The sequence below is a fragment of the Plecotus auritus genome, assembly GCF_963455305.1.
Source record: "Plecotus auritus genome assembly, chromosome: 7".
Taxonomy (NCBI): domain Eukaryota; kingdom Metazoa; phylum Chordata; class Mammalia; order Chiroptera; family Vespertilionidae; genus Plecotus; species Plecotus auritus.
The window spans coordinates 19,467,714-19,486,334 of record NC_137774.1 but is presented as its reverse complement, the minus strand read 5'-3'; the positions used below and the strand labels follow the sequence as shown (position 1 = coordinate 19,486,334).

Here is an 18,621-nt window from a genome sequence, read left to right as displayed (position 1 = left end):
GATTCTAAACCCAAACACACACAATCTGGTTCTTGATTTCATGCTTTTAACTACTATGCTGTACTAAACCTCTCTCTTACTATGTGATTCACCAGTCTGTACAAAAGCTCCGAAAAAGAGAACAGTTTGAGTTTGAACAGTAAAGAAAAGCTTTTTCTTTTTTTCTTTTGAGGGGATGGGACTCATTTGGGCTTTAAAGAATAAGTAGGAAGAGCACCAAGGAGAGTATAATAATATCTGAAGGGCTCAGAGTAGTCTAACCAAAGGGTTTGTGCTAAGGTGTGAAAGTAAATATGGTTGGAGAAATAAGACTGATCCAAGAGAGGCTGAAAAGTCAGAAAATCCAGTCTGAGAGTGACTGAGGTAGATAGCAGGGCGCCATTTTAGGATCCTGAGCTGGCTGTGAATATATTTTCATAATTTCTATTAGTAGTATTCAGATGAGCTAAGCAGCATAAAGAACACTAAGACGAGTAGACCATGAACTAGCTAAGTCACATGGAAAGGAAAAGGAAATGACAGTGAAGAAAGCTACTCTCAAAGATCTAATCCTATCTAATAAAAGAGTAATATGCAAATTAATCATCACTCTGCAATACACACCAGCCACGCCCACCAGCCAATCAGGAGCAAATATGCAAATAAACCCAACCAAGATGGCTACGGCCACAGAAAGCAGGAGGGAGGCTTGGGTTTCCCCATCAATGGAGGAAGCCAAGCTTTCCACCTGCCCTTGCCAGCCTAGGCCTCCACTCAAAGTTTCAATGATAGAAGATACATAAATCCAAACAGAAATGGCGGCAGCCACAGAGCTGGAAAGAGCAGGAGGCTAGGGTTGCCCGCAGTGATGGAGGAAGCCAAGCTTTCCGCACACCCTGGCCGGCCCAGGCCTCCGCTTAAGGCTACAAAGTTTCAATTATAGAAGATACATAAATCCCAACAAAACTGGCTGCCGCCACAGAGCAAGCAGAAGGCTTGGCCCTGCTCCAGGCTACAAAGCTTCAATTGTAGAAGATAAATAAACCCCAGATACCAGGGCCTCTGCTTGGGTCACCAGGGGGCGTGGCCGGCCTGCATACCACCCCAGGCCCCTTGCCCAGGCCACCCCATGCCCCAAGGGAACTCCCACCCTGATCTGGGACACCCTTCAGGGCAAACCAGCTGGCCCCCACCTGTGCACCAGGCCTCTATCCTATCTAATAAATGAGTAATATTGCCAAAACCGGTTTGGCTCAGTGGATAGGGCGTCGGCCTGCGGACTGAAAGGCCCCAGGTTCGATTCCGGTCAAGGGCATGTAACTTGGTTGCGGGCACATCCCCAGTAGGAGGTGTGCAGGAGGCAGCTGATCGATGTTTCTCTCTCATCGATGTTTCTGACTATCTATCCTTCTTCCTTCCTCTCTGTAAAAAAATCAATAAAATATATTACAAAAAAAAAAAATAAATAAAATAAAAAAAAAATAAAATAAATGAGTAATATGCAGGTTGACCATCACTCCAACACACAAGATGGCTGCCCCCATGTGGTCAAAGATGGCCACCCCCATGTGGACACAAGATGGCCACCACAAGATGGCCAGCAAGGGAGGGCAGTTGGGAGGGACCAGGCCTGCAAGGGAGGGCAGTTGTGGGTGATCAGGCCAGCAGAGGAGGGCAGTTGGGGGGGATCCAGGCCTGCAGAGGAGGGCAGTTAGGGGTGACCAAGCCAGCAGAGGAGGGAAGTTGGGGGCGACCAGGCCTGCAGGGAAAGGCAGTTGGGAGGGACCCAGGCCTTCAGGGGAGAGCAGTTGGGGGGGACTAGGCCTGCAGGGGAGGGCAGTTAGGGGTGACCAGGCCTGCAGGGGAGGGCAGTTAGGGGAGAACAGGCTGGCAGGGGAGCAGTTAGGCATCAATCAGGCTGGCAGGGAGTGGTTAGGGGGTGATCAGGCTGGCAGGCAGAAGCTGTTAGGGGCAATCAGGAAGGCAGGCAGGCAAGCAGTTGGGAGCCAGCAGTCCTGGATTGTAAGAGGGATGTCCGACTGCCCGTTTGACTGCCCGGGGCAGTCGGACATCCTTCGAGGGGTCCCAGATTGGAGAGGGTGCAGGCTGGGCTGATGGACATCCCTGCCCCCCCCCCCCGTGCACGAATTTCGTGCACCGGGCCTCTAGTATAATTAATAAGAAACTAACGTCAAAAATGACACATTTTTCAGCCCAAACAACACTTCAAATAGTGGCCCTTTTGGCCAAAAAAAAAGTTAGGAGAAAGTAGAACTAAATAAAATATTAAAAAGACAAAAATGACCATTTAGATGTGAGACATATTGGTATATGGTATAAATTTCCTATGGACAGCTGAAAATACTATAACAAAATTTGGTTAAGTGTTAATAATTAGAGAAATTTTGCACCTAGACATCTATGCTAGTTTCTTTTTAAAGTCAGATACTAACATGCCAAGATTCAAGGTCAGACAAAAATCAGGACATCTGTAATGGTGTAACAAAAATAAAGTTATTTTAAAAGTATGAATGCCTGAATCTCACCTCCCTATGTCTCTCTTCTGTTAAAGAACACAAAATACAAGTTCTATATCCTAACCAAAAAATACCTCTTTCAACTTACCTAATTATATTATTCTACGAAATTTTCACCTGAGAGCCAAGTTAATCTAATGTGGTCAAGAGCTATCAAGTTTGCTTAAATTAGTGAGACCTCTAAGAGTGGTAAATATAAAGTGGCTAAAGTATTTTCTGTATTTTTTTAAATTTCTCAATTCTCCCCATCACTCCTGAGTCATATAAAATAGCTAAAGCTCAAGAACTTTTTCACTACACAAAATTACTTAATGAGCTGAAAATAATAATAAAATAAAAATTTCAACTTAAAACTGAGTTACTTACTGGGGAAAATAAAGCTTTGTTTTTGATTAGGGGAAGAAAAAAAAAAATTCAGCTAACCAATCTTGGTTCTGAGTAACTTCAGTATGGCCCCTATACAACATCTCAACAGAGTATGTTACACACAGATATTTAAATGTTGCATAAAAGAAAAAATAATTTAATGCTAATAGCATTCTTTTAAAAATAAACATAATGGATATATGGATAAAGTTAATGGTAAAATCAAATGGTGAGTTTTCACTGTAAAATTCTTTATATGGTCCTATATGTTTGAACATTTTGCTGCTAAAATTTTGGAAGAAGGAGAAGTATTTATTTTTTTAAAAATATATTTTATTGATATTTCACAGAGAGGAAGGGAGAGGGATAGAGAGCTAGAAACATCGATGAGAGAGAAACATCGATCAGCTGCCTCCTGCACACCTCCCACTGAAGATGTGCCCGCAACCAAGTTACATGCCCTTGACGGGAATCGAACCCGGGACCTTTCAGTCCGCAGGCCGACGCTCTATCCACTGAGCCAAACTGGTTTCGGCAGTACCTATTTTTAAAAGCCAATAAGCTGGTAAACAGCTCTAAAAAAATGACTGAGCAAAACTTTTCTCAGCAAGGATAGATACCCTGAATTAAATAGTATTATCTCAAATTACTCTACAAAAGACCACACATGGCAGTGCATTTTTTCCTATAGTTAAATATATATACATATACATATACATATATATATACATATATATATATATATATTTCATCAGCTTATAGTCCTGCCTCATATTAAAATTTACTTCTCTCATACAACACCATTTAAACTGAATTACAACAAAAAACTCAGCTATATTTCAGTATCAATGATAATTACATTCTGGTTTCACTCAAACTTAATTAAGAGATTTAGGAATTATTATTTAATTCTTTCTCTAAAATTAATGTGAGCAACCTTCAACTTATAAACAGAGGGAAATAAATGTAAATCTACCACAGCGGGAGGCCCATCATCATAGTGTGAACCTGGGGATGGTCCATCCTGGCTGAGTCCCTTCTGAAGCCTTATGACTGGCTTTCCTGTTTACCTTTCCAGGGCCATCAAGTGTTTCTTCTACTCTGGGTTTTAAAGATAGTCACACAGTTTCCCCTAATTTTCTCATCCCTAAAAACAAGCTCACAACTCTTAAGAATCTTTATCAATTTTTTACTGCTTACACCAATAAAAGGAGGAAGTTTCCTTTTTTTGTGTTGTTCTTTTTACATGCAAATTAAGGACAGATAAAGATCATATGAGTGATAATCACCTCTTAGAGGTTTACAAAGAATTAAAGTAAGATCCCTCGGAGAAACCAAGATGGCGGCATAGGTAAACAACTAAACTGCTGCCTCGCACAACAATTTCAAAACTACAACTAAAAGACAGAACGGACACCATCCAGAACCGCAGGAAAGCTGACTGAGTGAAAATTCTACAACTAGAAGGAAGGAGAAAAGCTCACAGAGAATTGGAGGTACGGCAAAGGGTCTTGGTGCGCGCAGAGAGGAAGGGCGGCGGAGTGCCTGGCTGGCTTTCTCTGGCGGAAGGGGGAAGGGAGCCCCCGACCGCATTGAACCCCAGTTCTGACTGCACTGAACACCTATTCCGGGCGAGCCCCTGGGGACCCACGCTCTTGTGGGGGGAGTCTGGACTCTCGGGCGGAGACTCGGGAGCCGGGGAAGGCGGAAGACTGAAAGTCCGCTCGCGCCAGTGCGCACAAAGGCTGCGGGAGGCTGCCACAGGCTTTCCCTAGCGGAAGGGAGTGAGAGGCTCCTGACGGCAAAAAACCCCAGTTCTGACTGAAGTGAGCCCCAGTTCTGACTGCAGTGAACCCCAGTTCCAGGCGAGCCCCCGGGGACCCACGCTCTTGTGGGGGGAGTCTGGACTCTCGGGCGGAGACTCGGGAGCCGGGGAAGGCGGAAGACTGAAAGTCCGCTCGCGCCAGTGCGCACAAAGGCTGCGGGAGGCTGCCACAGGCTTTCCCTAGCGGAAGGGAGTGAGAGGCTCCTGACGGCACTGAACACCAGTTCTGACTGAAGTGAGCCCCAGTTCTGACTGCAGTGAACCCCAGTTCCAGGCGAGCCCCCGGAGACCCACGCTCTTGTGGGGGGAGTCTGGACTCTCGGGCGGAGAATCGGGAGCCGGGAAGGCAGAGGACTGAAGGCACACACGTGCTAGCAAGGGCAAGGCTGATGGGAAGCCAAGACTGAGACTCCACCCCATCCAAGCTGAGCACAGAGGCTATTGCAATTTGGCAAGTCTAATCCTATAAGGCTGTCTCCAGCACCGGACTTCTCCCAGCATAGACACAGCTGATCCTTACAGCCAACTGGCCTGGAGGTCAATTCTTCCCAGTGATACCAACAACAATAAAGACTTAATTACAACAAGGCTGTACACACAGTCCACAAAGGTGTGCACCAAGAGTGTCCACCTCAGGTTAACTGGGGAGGCAGACCCACTGGGCCAAATTGGAAACCTAGCACACAAATCTAACAACTCAGGGAAGCAGTGAAAATGCGGCGTCTAAGAATCAGATCACAAACGAAAGAAATGGAGGAAAACAAACGACTGGATATAGAATTCAAAACCACGGTTATAAGGCTTTTTAAGAATATCCTAGAAAAGGCCGATAAATATAACGAGACCCTCGAAGAGATGAAAAAGGACCAACTAGAAATTAAACATACACTGACTGAAATAAAAAATATTATACAGAGACCCAAAAACAGACAAGGGGAACACAAAAATCAAGTCAAAGAATTGAAATACAAAGAAGCAAAAAACACTCAACCGAAAAAGCAAAAAGCAAAAAAAAAAATCCAAAAAGTTGAAGATAATGTAAGAAGACTCTGGGACAACTTCAAGCGTACCAACATCAGAATTATGGGGGTGCCAGAAGAAGAGAGAGAGCAAAATACTGAAAACCTATTTGAAGAAATAATGACCGAAAACTTCCCCCACCTGGTGAAAGAAATAGACTTACAAGTCCAGGAAGCCCACAGAACCCCAAACAAAAGGAATCCAAAGAGGACTACACCAAGACACATCATAATTAAAATGCCAAGAGCAAAAGACAAAGAGAGAATATTAAAAGCAGCAAGAGAAAAACAGTTAGTTACCTACAAGGGAGCACCCATACGACTGTCAGCTGACTTTTCAACAGAAACTATGCAGGCCAGACGGGAGTGGCAAGAAATTTTCAATGTGATGAATAGCAAGAACCTACAACCAAGATTACTCTACCCAGCAAAGCTATCATTCAGAATTGAAGGGCAGATAAAGAGTTTCACAGACAAGAAAAAGCTAAAGGAGTTCATCACCACCAAACCAGTATTATATGAAATGCTGAAAGGCATTCTTAAAGAAGAGGAAGAAGAAAAAAGGAAAGATAAAAATTATGAACAACAAATACATATCTATCAACAAGTGAACCTAAAAATCAAGTGAATTAAAAACCTGAGGAACAGAATAATCTGGTGAATACAATAGAATCAGGGGCATAGAAAGGGAGTGGACTGATAATTCTCAGGGGGAAAGGGGTATGGGGGGGTTCATAAAGAGACTGGACAAAAATCATACACCTATGGATGAGGACAGTGGGGGGTAGGTAAGGGCAGAAGGTGGGGTGGGAAATGGCTGGAGGGGAACTATGGGGGAAAAAAGGAGAAATAATTGTAATAATCTGAATAAAGATTTATTAAAAAAAAAATAAATAAATAAATAAATAAATAAAATAAAAAAAATAAAGTAAGATCCCTCTAGATTTCCTAGGAAAGCTGAGACATGGCTATCTGGATATTTCACTGGAGAAACTGTATCTGGGGGCTCTGAAGGAAGGAAAACAATTTGGGGAGGAAGGCTGGAAGACAAAACTGAAGATCTTATCTTTAAAACCAGAGCAGATGTCTTGGGAAGTATGCAGCTGAACGTGTGCAGTCCTCACTTCCCCTCCTTTTCTCCTTGTCACCAACCTATCTGATCCTTCTTGCCATATTGCAGTCCTACTAGGATAAATCCTATCTCAGACCAACCTTAAGAAGGGTAAAAAGAGTACACACTGGCCCAGCTGGCATGGCTCGGTGGTTGAGCCTCCACCTATGAAGCAGGAGGTCACGGTTCAGTTCCCAGTCAGGGCACATGCCCGGGTTATGGGTTTAATCCCCAATAGGAGGCATGCAGGAGGCAACCAATCAATGATTCTCTCTCATCATTGATGTTTCTATGATTTCTCTCCCTCTCCCTTCCTCTCTGAAATCAATAAAAATATATTTTTTTAAAAAAGAACACACACTGGTTACTAGGTTATCAGAGACAGGGTTGATTGAGGTGAGTAGTCCAGCACCAGCTTGTGAAGACAACAGTAATTAGTGGTAGCCCAGAGAATGACCATTGGGTACAAAATTGGGGCATAGGGTACATGGTACATCAACTGCTTATATCTTTCTTCTTAACTATGTCCTATAGCACAGATACCATACCAATTTTTAATTATAGAGTTTTATAAGAAGTTATTTTATAAGCTTTAATTCAGATTCTACACTAGGAAGACTGGAAGTAGTAAAATTTCAAGTGGAATGAATTAAGTACGATTTAAAAATATATCAAGAGCTTGTTATTTCTTTTAACCAAGCCCTCAAGAATTATTTAATGTCATATTAAATTAGCACTTACAGCTAGTTTTTGCTGGCTAGGAGGACATGAATTTTTTTTAATATATTTTTATTAATTTCAGAGAGGAAGGGAGAGGGAGAGAGAGAGAAACATCAATGATGAAAGGGAATCATTGATTGGCTGCCTCCTGCACGCCCCCTACTGGGGATCAAGCCTGCAACCCAGGCATGCAGCCCTGATCAGAATCGAACCTGGGATCCTTCAGTCCACAGGCCAATGCTCTACCCACTGAGCTAAACCAGCTAGGGCTAGGACATGAATTTAAAAATCTAATAATTCTTTATTTCTAACTTCAAATACTTTACATATAAAATTTTGTTGGCTTAGAGTTTTTAATAAAAATTTTATCATGTTTTACTCAATAAATTAAAGCTACCCACAATCCTTCTTCACAAAACTTAATCCTAAATAAAGCCACAAGAAAATTTCACAATAGATCGGCAAAGAGACTGCAAATGCGGGAACCAAATGTCCACTTTGGAGTCTGAGACAAGAGCATCTATAATCAAATGTGGCAGAGATTTCTTTCCTACAGCCTGGAAACTCCAAGCAAGCTGAATGACTTTGCTACTTTGCAAGGAATCCTGAATGCATGGGTACAATTTGCTATAAAATGTTAGGGGGGAAAGTGTTTACAAAATAATCTCAAACTTTTTCTAGAAATCTAATAGCATGAATACCTTTAATATACATTACACACATCTGCATATACACAGCAGTGCACACGCACACGCACACACACATACACACACACACACACACACACACACTTCACACGAATATATGGGAGGGGTGACTAAAGGGAAAGAGGTTAAAACTAAAAAGATCAAAATCCTCTAAGAGCAGAAAAAGTGCTCTAGCCGGTTTGGCTCAGTGGATAGAGTGTCAGCCTGCAAAATGAAAGGCCCCGGGTTCGATTCCAATCCAGGGCACATGCCTGGGGGGCGGGCCAGATCCCCAGTGGGGGGCGTGCAGGAGGGCAGCTAATCAATGACTGTCATCATTGATGTTTCTATCTCTCTCTCCCTCTCCCTTCCTCTCTTAAAATCAATAAAAAATATATTTAAAAAAAAACAACAGAAAAAGTTATGCCAAAAGGCTCTGAACCAAAAAAAAACAAAAAACACTGAGTATATTTCTAAATAGAAAAATCCCTAAATCAGACAATTCTGAAAATGCTATCCAAAAAATTCACACACAACATACAAGATTTAAAGTTAATTTTACTTACGGAAAAAATCCTTTTTCACCAAGTTTTTTGCACAGAGTACTGTAAAGGAAACAAAAAATACATAGGAAAATTAAAATAAAATGGTAAGACTGCATTGTCAAAAGTGTCATTTTTAAACACTGAAAACACCACTGAGTAATAAACACTAACTACAGCAAGGTATGAAATATGATCACAAACTTTCATTAAAAGACCAGCAGAAGACAGTTGAATTAGTTAGTGGTTGCAACTTTAGCAATGTAACAGCTGAGGACAGAAAGTTTGTAAATCTGGTATTCTAATAAGGACCCAATTCCTATCTTCCATCAAGATCTGTTCTCAGGGTAGCTTGGTGGCAAGGGGAAAACAGTTCTAAGGCAGAAATATGTAAATTCGGGTTGACATATATTTTAGGACAGTGGTCACCAACCGGTGGTCCGCAGACCACTGGTGGTCCATGAGGTCCAAAAGGTCGGCAACCACTGTTTTAGGAGATAAAGTAATTTTATACTGAAGAGGATCATAAATAAAATAAAGCTTCCCTGATATAGACGAGTTTTTTTTAAATAACACTCTGTTATTTACTCTGCATCTAAATGCCACAGAAACTTTACAGGAAAGATAAATTATCTTCTAAATTATCAGCTCAACTAGTGGCCTGGTGCACAGATTTGTGCATATTGAAAGGAAATTAATTAGAAAAAACATTTTAATATTGCTATTCGCCCTTTCTCTATAATAGAAGTGTCAGAGATGAAAGAAAATTGATAAAATGTATATGATAATATGTAAATTGATTAATAAACAATAACATGATATAATAAAGACATGATATAAGAACAACTAAAACATGATATAAAAACAACAAAAACATTATATAAAAACATTGATAAAAACAATGACTGATAAATTGATTAAACTTATTCTAATATCTCCCTGTATACCACATAAGAGTAAAAACACTTTCAGAGTGCTTGACTAATTTCCCTTGTGATGAAGTATTTACAACTTTAATGTCAGATGCTCTTCAAACTCAAGAGAAAGCAACATATAACTGACCATGTCTGAAAACGGGTTCAGGTAGGAATATTCCTACTCTGTCTAGAGTTTGTCCTTGTGATTTATTAATAGTCATCACAAATGCTGGCATCACAGGAAACTGTCTTCGAATTAATTTAAATAGGAGGCCAATATCAGATGGGGACAAATCCATTCTTGGAATCAGAACAACCTCTCCTTCCGCAGATCCTGTTAATACTTCAGCTTCGATTATGTTAGGTCACAATCTTTTGATAACAAATCTAGTACCATTACAAAGACCCCATTTACTATTAAGATTTCTCAGTAGCATGATGATTGCACCTACAGATTTATGACACGGCATTCCCGAAGGGATAATACTAGTAAGAAATTTGATGGGAAAATTTTCCTTTTCGGCATCATCTATCAAATTGATGGAATCATCACTCAAATAGGTGTGAAAATTTCCATCAAGTATATCCAAAATTTCTTCATTTAATTTATGAATGTGCTCATTTTTAGGTCAAAGAATCACATGTTTAAATGTATTTTTAATATTATCTATAGATATACTATTTCCAAAGGTAGCTTAAATAATAGATCCATTACAAATCATTTCATGGGGGATTTCAATAATATCCATTCTGAGAGCTTTATATGTATTGCGCATGTGCGAGTCAACATTTATTTTTAAATTGTCAGTGCACGTCAGATGTACTAGCCGGTTGGTCAGTTGGTCAGTCGGACGTTCGGATGGATGGTCGGTCACTTAGCCTTTTAGATATATATAAGTGACAAGATAGATTTACTATATCTTAACAAAAATTAAGAGTTAGTATATTGAGCTAGATATCCCAAATCTACATTCTCTTGATTACCTTGCATTAAATTATTATTTATAGGGTGATAGATGCACAATCTTGTGAATATATTAAAACCACTGAATTGCAGCCCTGGCCAGGTGGCTCAGTTGGTTGAAGTGCCATCCTATACACCAAAAGGTCTGGGGCTTGATTTATAGCCAGAGTACACAGCTAGGTTGTGGGTCTGAACCCCAGTCAGGGTGCATATGGGAGGCAACCAACTATTGTTTCTCTCACACATCAATGTTTCTTTCTCTCTTTCTCTCTCTCTCTCTCCTCCCTCCATCTCTCTCTAAAAATCAATTTTAAAAAAAATAACACCATTGAATTACATACTATAAAGGGGTGAATTTTATAGCATGGGAATTTTATTTAAATTAAAATATTACTGCTTATAGAGTCATAAACTTCACTTCTTTAATTCAAGCCCAATACAAGTGAAGGGGAAACATCAATTTCCATGTGTTTATAGTTTAATTTATAAAATATCTATGAAAGTAATGACTAATTTTTACCCACTTCTACTCACCGTTTAAATAGTCTATTCAATTAGTTACAAGTTTAGTGTGTAAAAATTCATTTAATATTATAAATCTTGGGAACAAATCTAAATATAACTAATCACTTTTCAAGTTCAAATAAAAGTCATTTTGAAGGCAGAGGCCATTAGTAAATGAATAAAATTATTAAGTAATTACAAGATACAGATTTACTAATTGAAGTCTCTTAGAAACAGTTTTATTTTTCAAATCATAATAACTCAATCATGAAAACTATGGCCATAACTAAGAGTACCAAATCACAAACTTGATTTGAAGTCTTCTCCAAATTTTTACTATCATCATATAAACTAAATAGAATACTCAGGATCAACACATATACAATATAAATACAAATTATAGTCTTCAGTATTAGAGAGGTGATCATAATTCAAGAAGTGAAATGATTTCACATCCTACTTCAGAGAAAGAAAAATACGCAAATTCTCTCAACTTCTTGTTACTAAAACTACAAACTTAATGTTTTGATACTCATTCTTTTTTTCTTCTTTTCACTTATAATGTCTACTCTACTCTCCCACCTAACTCTACTCTTCTGCCTTTGCTCTGGATCTTATAGCCAACTCACCACTTTCTCAGGGATACTATCTCTCTTCTCCTCTACTGAACAGTCTCATCAGCGCTTAAACATACTCAAGGCTCACCCATGTCTCCTACCTCCAGCCACCATCCAACCTCTTCTCCTTTATAATAAAACTACTTTAAAGAACTGTCTACACTTTGTGGCTCCACTTCTTTACCTCCCACTATATAGGGCTTTCTCTCCCACCATTTCCCTACACTGCTTCTCCAAAGCCCTGGGAACCTAATAACTAAATTCATCCAATGGACACTTTTCATTATTACATTTGACCCCTGAAGGGCATTTGCCTCTACTGACTATTCCCTCCTCTGGAACCTCTCTCTTCTTTTGGTTCTGTTTAACACCACATCCACCTGGTTTTACACCAGGCATAAAACTCATTCTAAGGCTTTCTTGCCAGATTTTTCTTCCTGTGTACCTTCCATGAAAGTTAAGGTTCTTCATGGTTTTGCCCTAAGTTTCTTTACATCTATAACCTGAGGAACACAGATGCTCATATTTGTAAGCCTTAGAATTATTTGTAAACTGTTATATGTACATGAAAAAACTCACTTTTTTTTTTTTTTTCTGGGAGAAAGTTCATAGTTTAATAGACTGACAAGTCTCTTCCCTCTCAAAATATACATCTGAAAAGCCATTTTCCCATACATTCCTCCCTGGTCTGTACCATTTTAATGGCACCTAAATATATAAACCCAAACCTTTACTCTCTCCTGAACTCTAGGTCCACACAGGCAAACTAAATATATCCCCAAAATAAAATCCCCATCGTCTCTCTCCCCCCAAACTTCCCATTTACTTTTTTTCAATAAGTGCTTTCCACTCCATTGCCTCAGATAGAAACCTTCATAGCAGCCTTCATTACTCCTCCCTCTCCTCACCTCCCGGCAATTACCAGTTCTAACTAATATCCTTCATCTGGCCACTTCTTTTATCAGTGCCACCACCCTAGTCCAGGCCACATCAACCACTATCTATGTCATTACAGCAGCCTCCCAATCAGTCCTCTGCCTCAACCCCCTCCAATCAGTTCTCCACATCAGACCCAAAGTGATCTTCCTAAAAATATGATTAAGTCCTTCCATCCATTTCCCCTCCTCCTAATAATATTCCAAAGCATCCTTAAAGCATTCCTCAAAACTATCCTTTTACCTGTGCTCTGTATCTCATACCCAACCTACCACTTCCTTAGGGACCTTGTCTCTGTCTCCTCTGACCTTCATCCTTAAAACATTCCCAACGTCTTCGGACCCAAACTTTATTTTGGTTTACAATACCCTTCTGGCCCTGGCTCCTGCTTACCTCTCTGACTTCATCTTTCATCACCATCTCTCTCCTCCAAGCCCCCAAGTCCAAGATCCAGACACTCTAAACTTTCACTTTCTTAAATGTACACCATATCTCACCCACAACCTTCCCAGGCCTGACACATTTTTCTCAGGCTTCACCTTCTCATCATTTAGGTCTCAAAAGGGAAGGAAGCCTTTTAGAACATGTTTCTTTCAACCCTCTGTCCACTTGTATTTTCACAGAAGCCCATTGTTATCACAAGCATTCATCACACTTCATTATAATTGTTTAAGTGCAGAATCTACATAATAAAGAGGTAATATGCTAATTGGTCCTAATGGTGTCACAGTCATGACCAGGCTGCGTGCGCACAGGAGCTGGTGGGCGGGGACAGGGGCAGGAACTTGCACCACCAGGACATGAGGCTGCCACAGGGGGTGCCCCCCCCCAGTGGAAGCGCGCACAGGCCCACAGCGCCACCTGGCCTGGAGGGGGGCATCAGGACGGGCCGCAGCAGCGCCCCCGGCAGAAGCACACACAGGCCCACGGCACTGCCCAGCCCGGAGGGGGGCGTCAGGACAGGGGCTGAACCTCAGTGGAGAGCTCTCAGTACTCCTGCGCCGGGGTCTGAAGGCGTAGAGAGGAAGGGAGAGCACATAGGCAGTTAGGGGGTTTAGGCCAGGAGGGGAGAGCAGATAGGCAGTTAGGGGGATCAGACGAGGAGGGGAGAGTAGTTGGGGCAACAGGCAGGCAGGAGAGCAGTTAGGGACATCAGGCAGACAGGTGAGTGCTTAGGAGCCAGTGGTTCTAGATTATGAGAGGGATCCCAGATTGGAGAGGGTGCAGGCCAGGCTGAGGGGCCCCCCTCCCCCCTGTGCATGAATTTCGTGCACCGGGCCACTAGTCTATACTATAATAGAAGAATATGCAAATTGTCCAGGATGCCATCACAGTAACAGTAATGACCAGCAGGCTGCCTGGGGTGACAAGGCCAGCAGGGGGATTAGTGAGGGACGACCAAATGACTGAACAGCAGTCTGCGTGGGGTGACCAAGCCCACAGGGGAGGCAGTTGGGGGCAACCAGGCCAGCGGGGGGGGGGGGGGACAGTAAGGGGCAACCAGGCCAGTGGGGGGCAGGGCCGTTAGGGGCAACCAAGCCGGCGGGGGGAGGGGGGAGCATTAGGGGATGACCAGGCCGGCAGGGGGAACAGTTAGGGTCAACCAGGCTGGCAGGCAGAGGTGGTTAGGGGCAATCAGGCAAGCAGGCAGATGAGCAGTTAGGAGCCAGTGGTCCCGGATTGAGAGTGATGTCCCACTACCAGCAGTCGGACATCCCCCAAGGGGTCCCGGATTGGAGAGGGTGCAGGCTGGGCTGAGGGGACCCTCACCCCGATGCACAAATTTCATGCACTGGGCCTCGAGTGTTGCTTATAACTATAGAGGTGGTAAACTCCATACAGCACAAACTATGTCTGCCTCATTTCTTTGTAGTTCCAGCCTCAATTACACATTGCCAGGCATTTGATGGGCCCTCAATAAATACTTGTTGAATGAATGAAGCAGACTTCAAAAAATCTAAAATAATTTCATTGAAAGAGGAACTTTTATTCTGTATGATAAATAAATTGCCAATTCTCAAGTAATCATGATTTTGACTTATGAAATCTTATTTTTAGTGTATCCCTTTATTTAAAACATACTCATCAGACAAATTTTCTTTTAAAAATCACAAGCCCTGGCCGGTTTTTCTCAGTGGATAGAGCATCAGCCTGGGAACTGAAGGGTCCCAGGTTTGATTCCCGGTAAAGGGCACATGCCTGGGTTGCAGGCTCGATCCCCAGTAGAGTGCGTACAAGAGGCAGCCAGTCAATGATTCCCTCTCATCATTGATGTTTCTATTTCTCCCTCTCCTTTTCCTCTCTGAAATCAATAAAAATATTTTTTAAAAATAAAAATTAAATTAAAATCACAAATAAGATGTTGCTAATATATGAAAAAGTTTCAAAGGGCAACTGAAAAATCAAAATAACAAAGAATTTTAAAATCAAGTTTAAAGTTTATGAAGAGAAACTGAAATTCAGTAACCCAGAGACTAGGGAAGATAAAACAGGGTCCTACAAGAGGTTCATTTAAAGGTTAATTTAAAACATAAAGAAATACCAGGATGGGTCAGATTGCTAACCTTAACACTAGATAGACGGCTCCAACCAATTTTAAGAATTTTTATTGATTTTTAGAGAGAGAGGAAGGGAGAGGGAGAGAGAAACATTGAGACACTGATAGACTGCCTCTGCACACTCCCAACCAGGGATCAAGCTACAACCCAGGCATGTGCCCTGACCAGAAATCGAACCATCAACCTTTTGCTGCATGGAATGACGCCCAAGCAAATGAGCCATACCAGCCACGGCCAGCCAGTTTTTCCTTAAATGATTTTATACCCTAAAAGAAAAAAAAACTCTCAGTTGTATATTTTAAAAGACTGGTTCTTAAACATAACTTGAGATTTGGTGATTTATTTGCATAAATAAATTATTTTCATGCCTTGGAGTCTTTATTGCACTGTTCTTTTTCTTGGAAATATACTCTGGGTACTTGAACCAGCGCCCATTGCTCTTTCCATCCTTAGTATCAATTATAAGAGCTCAGGAAATACTCAGTGAATTAATGTATTAATAGGACAAATCCTATTTGTCACCATAATAAATTCTCAACTAAGGAGGTACTGTATATATCAGAATTTCCTGGGGAATGTATGCACCATATTATAATGTAACTTTATATGTGTAACAAATTTATATTTGTATAAATTTGTATTTGTAAATTTAACATTTTTTGTGATACAATCGAAATTTGAAACAAGATTGGAAATAGTGGAGCTAGGAAGGGGTAGCAGTGTGGAAGAACTTTCATTTTAGTTTTCTAAATGATTATTACAGGAGAAAGGTAAAAAATAATTTTTAGAAACACCAGACTAAGCTACTAGAAGGGACTAGCAGGAGAGAAAACTTGTAAGGTGGATGGGACCAGAGCAAAGGCTTGGAGAGTATATACTTTTTCCTAAATAGTTACCAATATTTCAATAATTTTAATGTAAGCTTTCTACTGAAGTAACATATACAGAAAGGTGCAAAAATCTTAAGTATATAATAAATTTTCACTAATTTTCGTACTAAAACAAAACATTAAACTGGACTCTCGATATTTATGTAGCAGCCATGTGTCAATTTGATTAATGCTAACCACAAATGTGGCATTATACCAGCACAACCCCATTACTCCAGAATCCATTAGGGACCATGTCTCACATGGCCTATAGATTTGCACTAGATTAATCTTACTCGGCTACTTTGATCATGTACCTTTCTCAAATTCCTTCAAAGCATTTCTCATTCTTAAGTTTACACTCCTAAAACCTAGCCGGTTCTAGCTATTCTAATCATCCCTTCTACAGATAGATGGTTTGAAATAGGTGGAGGAGATTATCAAAATAAGCTAAAGTTGGCCTCACTGGTATACGGGTAACTCCTATTTCACACAGATGCAGATGTGACCATCTTGAGATGCTTAATGAGAAGAGAGCACTGCCTACATCACTCATTCTTTCATTCAACATTTCCTGAGTACCCACTTTGAGCCAAGTGCTATGATAGATTCTGCAGATACAAAGATAAATAAGATGTAGTCCTTTGCCCTAAGAGCCTGCAAGTCAAGTATAATTCAAATATGCTATAAATGCCTTTGTTGTTGTTGTTTTCTCAAGAAATGTTCTCAAATTTTGCAAAAAATCCCCTTTTAGTAACTTTTATTTGAGGCAGTAACTGGAGGAAATCATTTGCAGAAGTGCAGATGTAATAAATATTACCATTTTACTTAAGTCAATAATTCTTTTCTGGATGGAAAGGAGTTACTACATGCAAAACACTATGTAATAATATCAGAGTATAAATCCCAGCTGTAGAAATAGAATGCGATTGCTGTTCTTACTGAGTTGTACTCATAATGAATGGCTGTCTATGCTTCATCTGAATAAAACTCCCAACTGCTCAGTGTCTTCTTGCCAAAAATTCCCTTTCCTCCTCCAGATTGGAGTTGCATTCCAATTACACTGCTGATTAGGAATGAGACTGCTTGAGAGAAAGGAAAAAGAAACACTCAGACATCCCGTCTTCCTTCGCTGTACAAAAACAGATTTTATAATACTGTTCCTGCAACTCAAAAGTTGTACAGACTATTTTTGAACAGAGTAGATTTCTCTGGGTTTTCTTTGAACTTATATTATCATTGTAAAATAAAACTGAAGCTCAGGACAACATTCCTATGCAAATTCCAACAAGATGGGCTAGTGTTTTAAAAATGTCTACTAATATGCACCCTTCCTGATTGCTGGCACATTAACAGCAATTGAGATTTTCCTGCTCCAAGAATCAACCTCTACCTCAACTCTTAAATGTGAAGTGAAAATGAAATAAGTTCTAGAGAAAACTTGTACACAACATAATTTTTATAGGTTTTGTTGTAGTAGTTGTTGCTTGAAACAAGAGCACTGCACAAAGAGCCACATTCAAGAGCATTATTATAAAACAAGAGGCCTGGTGCATGAAAATTTGTACAAGAGTAGGCCTTCCCCCAGCTGCCGCACCGGCTTCCCTCCGGCACCCAGGACCTGGGCTGCTTCCCTCCTCCGGCCACCCGCAGGCACCCAGGACCCAGGCTGGCTTCCCTCGGGTCACCCGCAGGCTCCTGGGACCTGGGCTGGCTTCCCTCCGGCCAGCTTCGTCAGGAATGACATCCGGAAGATGTCGGTCTAATTAGCATATTACCCTTTTATTATTATAGATGTTGCAATGAGCAAAAATATCAGATACAACCCTATTTGCCCAATAATAATCAAATGGATAAGGATGACAAACAGCATCTTGAAATATTACAGAGCCATTAAAATTATGTAAGTATGTTTACTGACAAAATATTTTCTTAACACGCTATTAAGAATAAAAGTCCAACCATGGCCGGTGTAGTTTGGTGGTTGAGCATAGACTCATGAACCAGGAGGTTTGATTCCTGGTCAGGGGACATGCCCAGGTTGGGGCTGGATCCCCAGTAGGGGGCATGCAGGAGGCAGCCGATCAATGATTCTCTCTCATCATTGATGTTTCTATCCCTCTCTCCCTCTCCCTTACTCTCTCTGAAATCAATAAAAGCATTTTTAAAAAGGTTAAAACTCTATTTACAAATAGTATATTTAATACAATGTAATTTTAGTAAGGAATATAAAAAGATTGTATAACGTTTACTGAATATTTACTATGTGCAAGTAAGTATGTATCAACCACTCTGTGAAGTCAATAGTATTACCTACGTTTTATTTATTTATTTTTGTATTACCTTCATTTTAGAAATAAAGAAACTAAAGTTCAGGCATAAAAGCCTTGCCAAAGATTACACTAAGTTCTAGATTCCAAGTCAAATTAATCTAATTACAGAACCCAAACTTTTTTTTTTTAATATATTTT

The 18,621-nt window shown here is 40.7% G+C and overlaps 1 protein-coding gene across 1 annotated transcript in view; it reads right to left on the bottom strand.

Moving 5' to 3' along the window:
• The window catches only part of SMURF2 (SMAD specific E3 ubiquitin protein ligase 2), a 96,904-nt gene that overhangs the window by 38,058 nt on the left and 40,225 nt on the right, over positions 1–18,621 (bottom strand). The window contains exon 2 of the mRNA XM_080679034.1: positions 8,810–8,848. Within this exon, the coding sequence (XP_080535160.1) occupies positions 8,810–8,848 (39 nt within the window). The remainder of the gene's footprint in view (positions 1–8,809; positions 8,849–18,621) is intronic.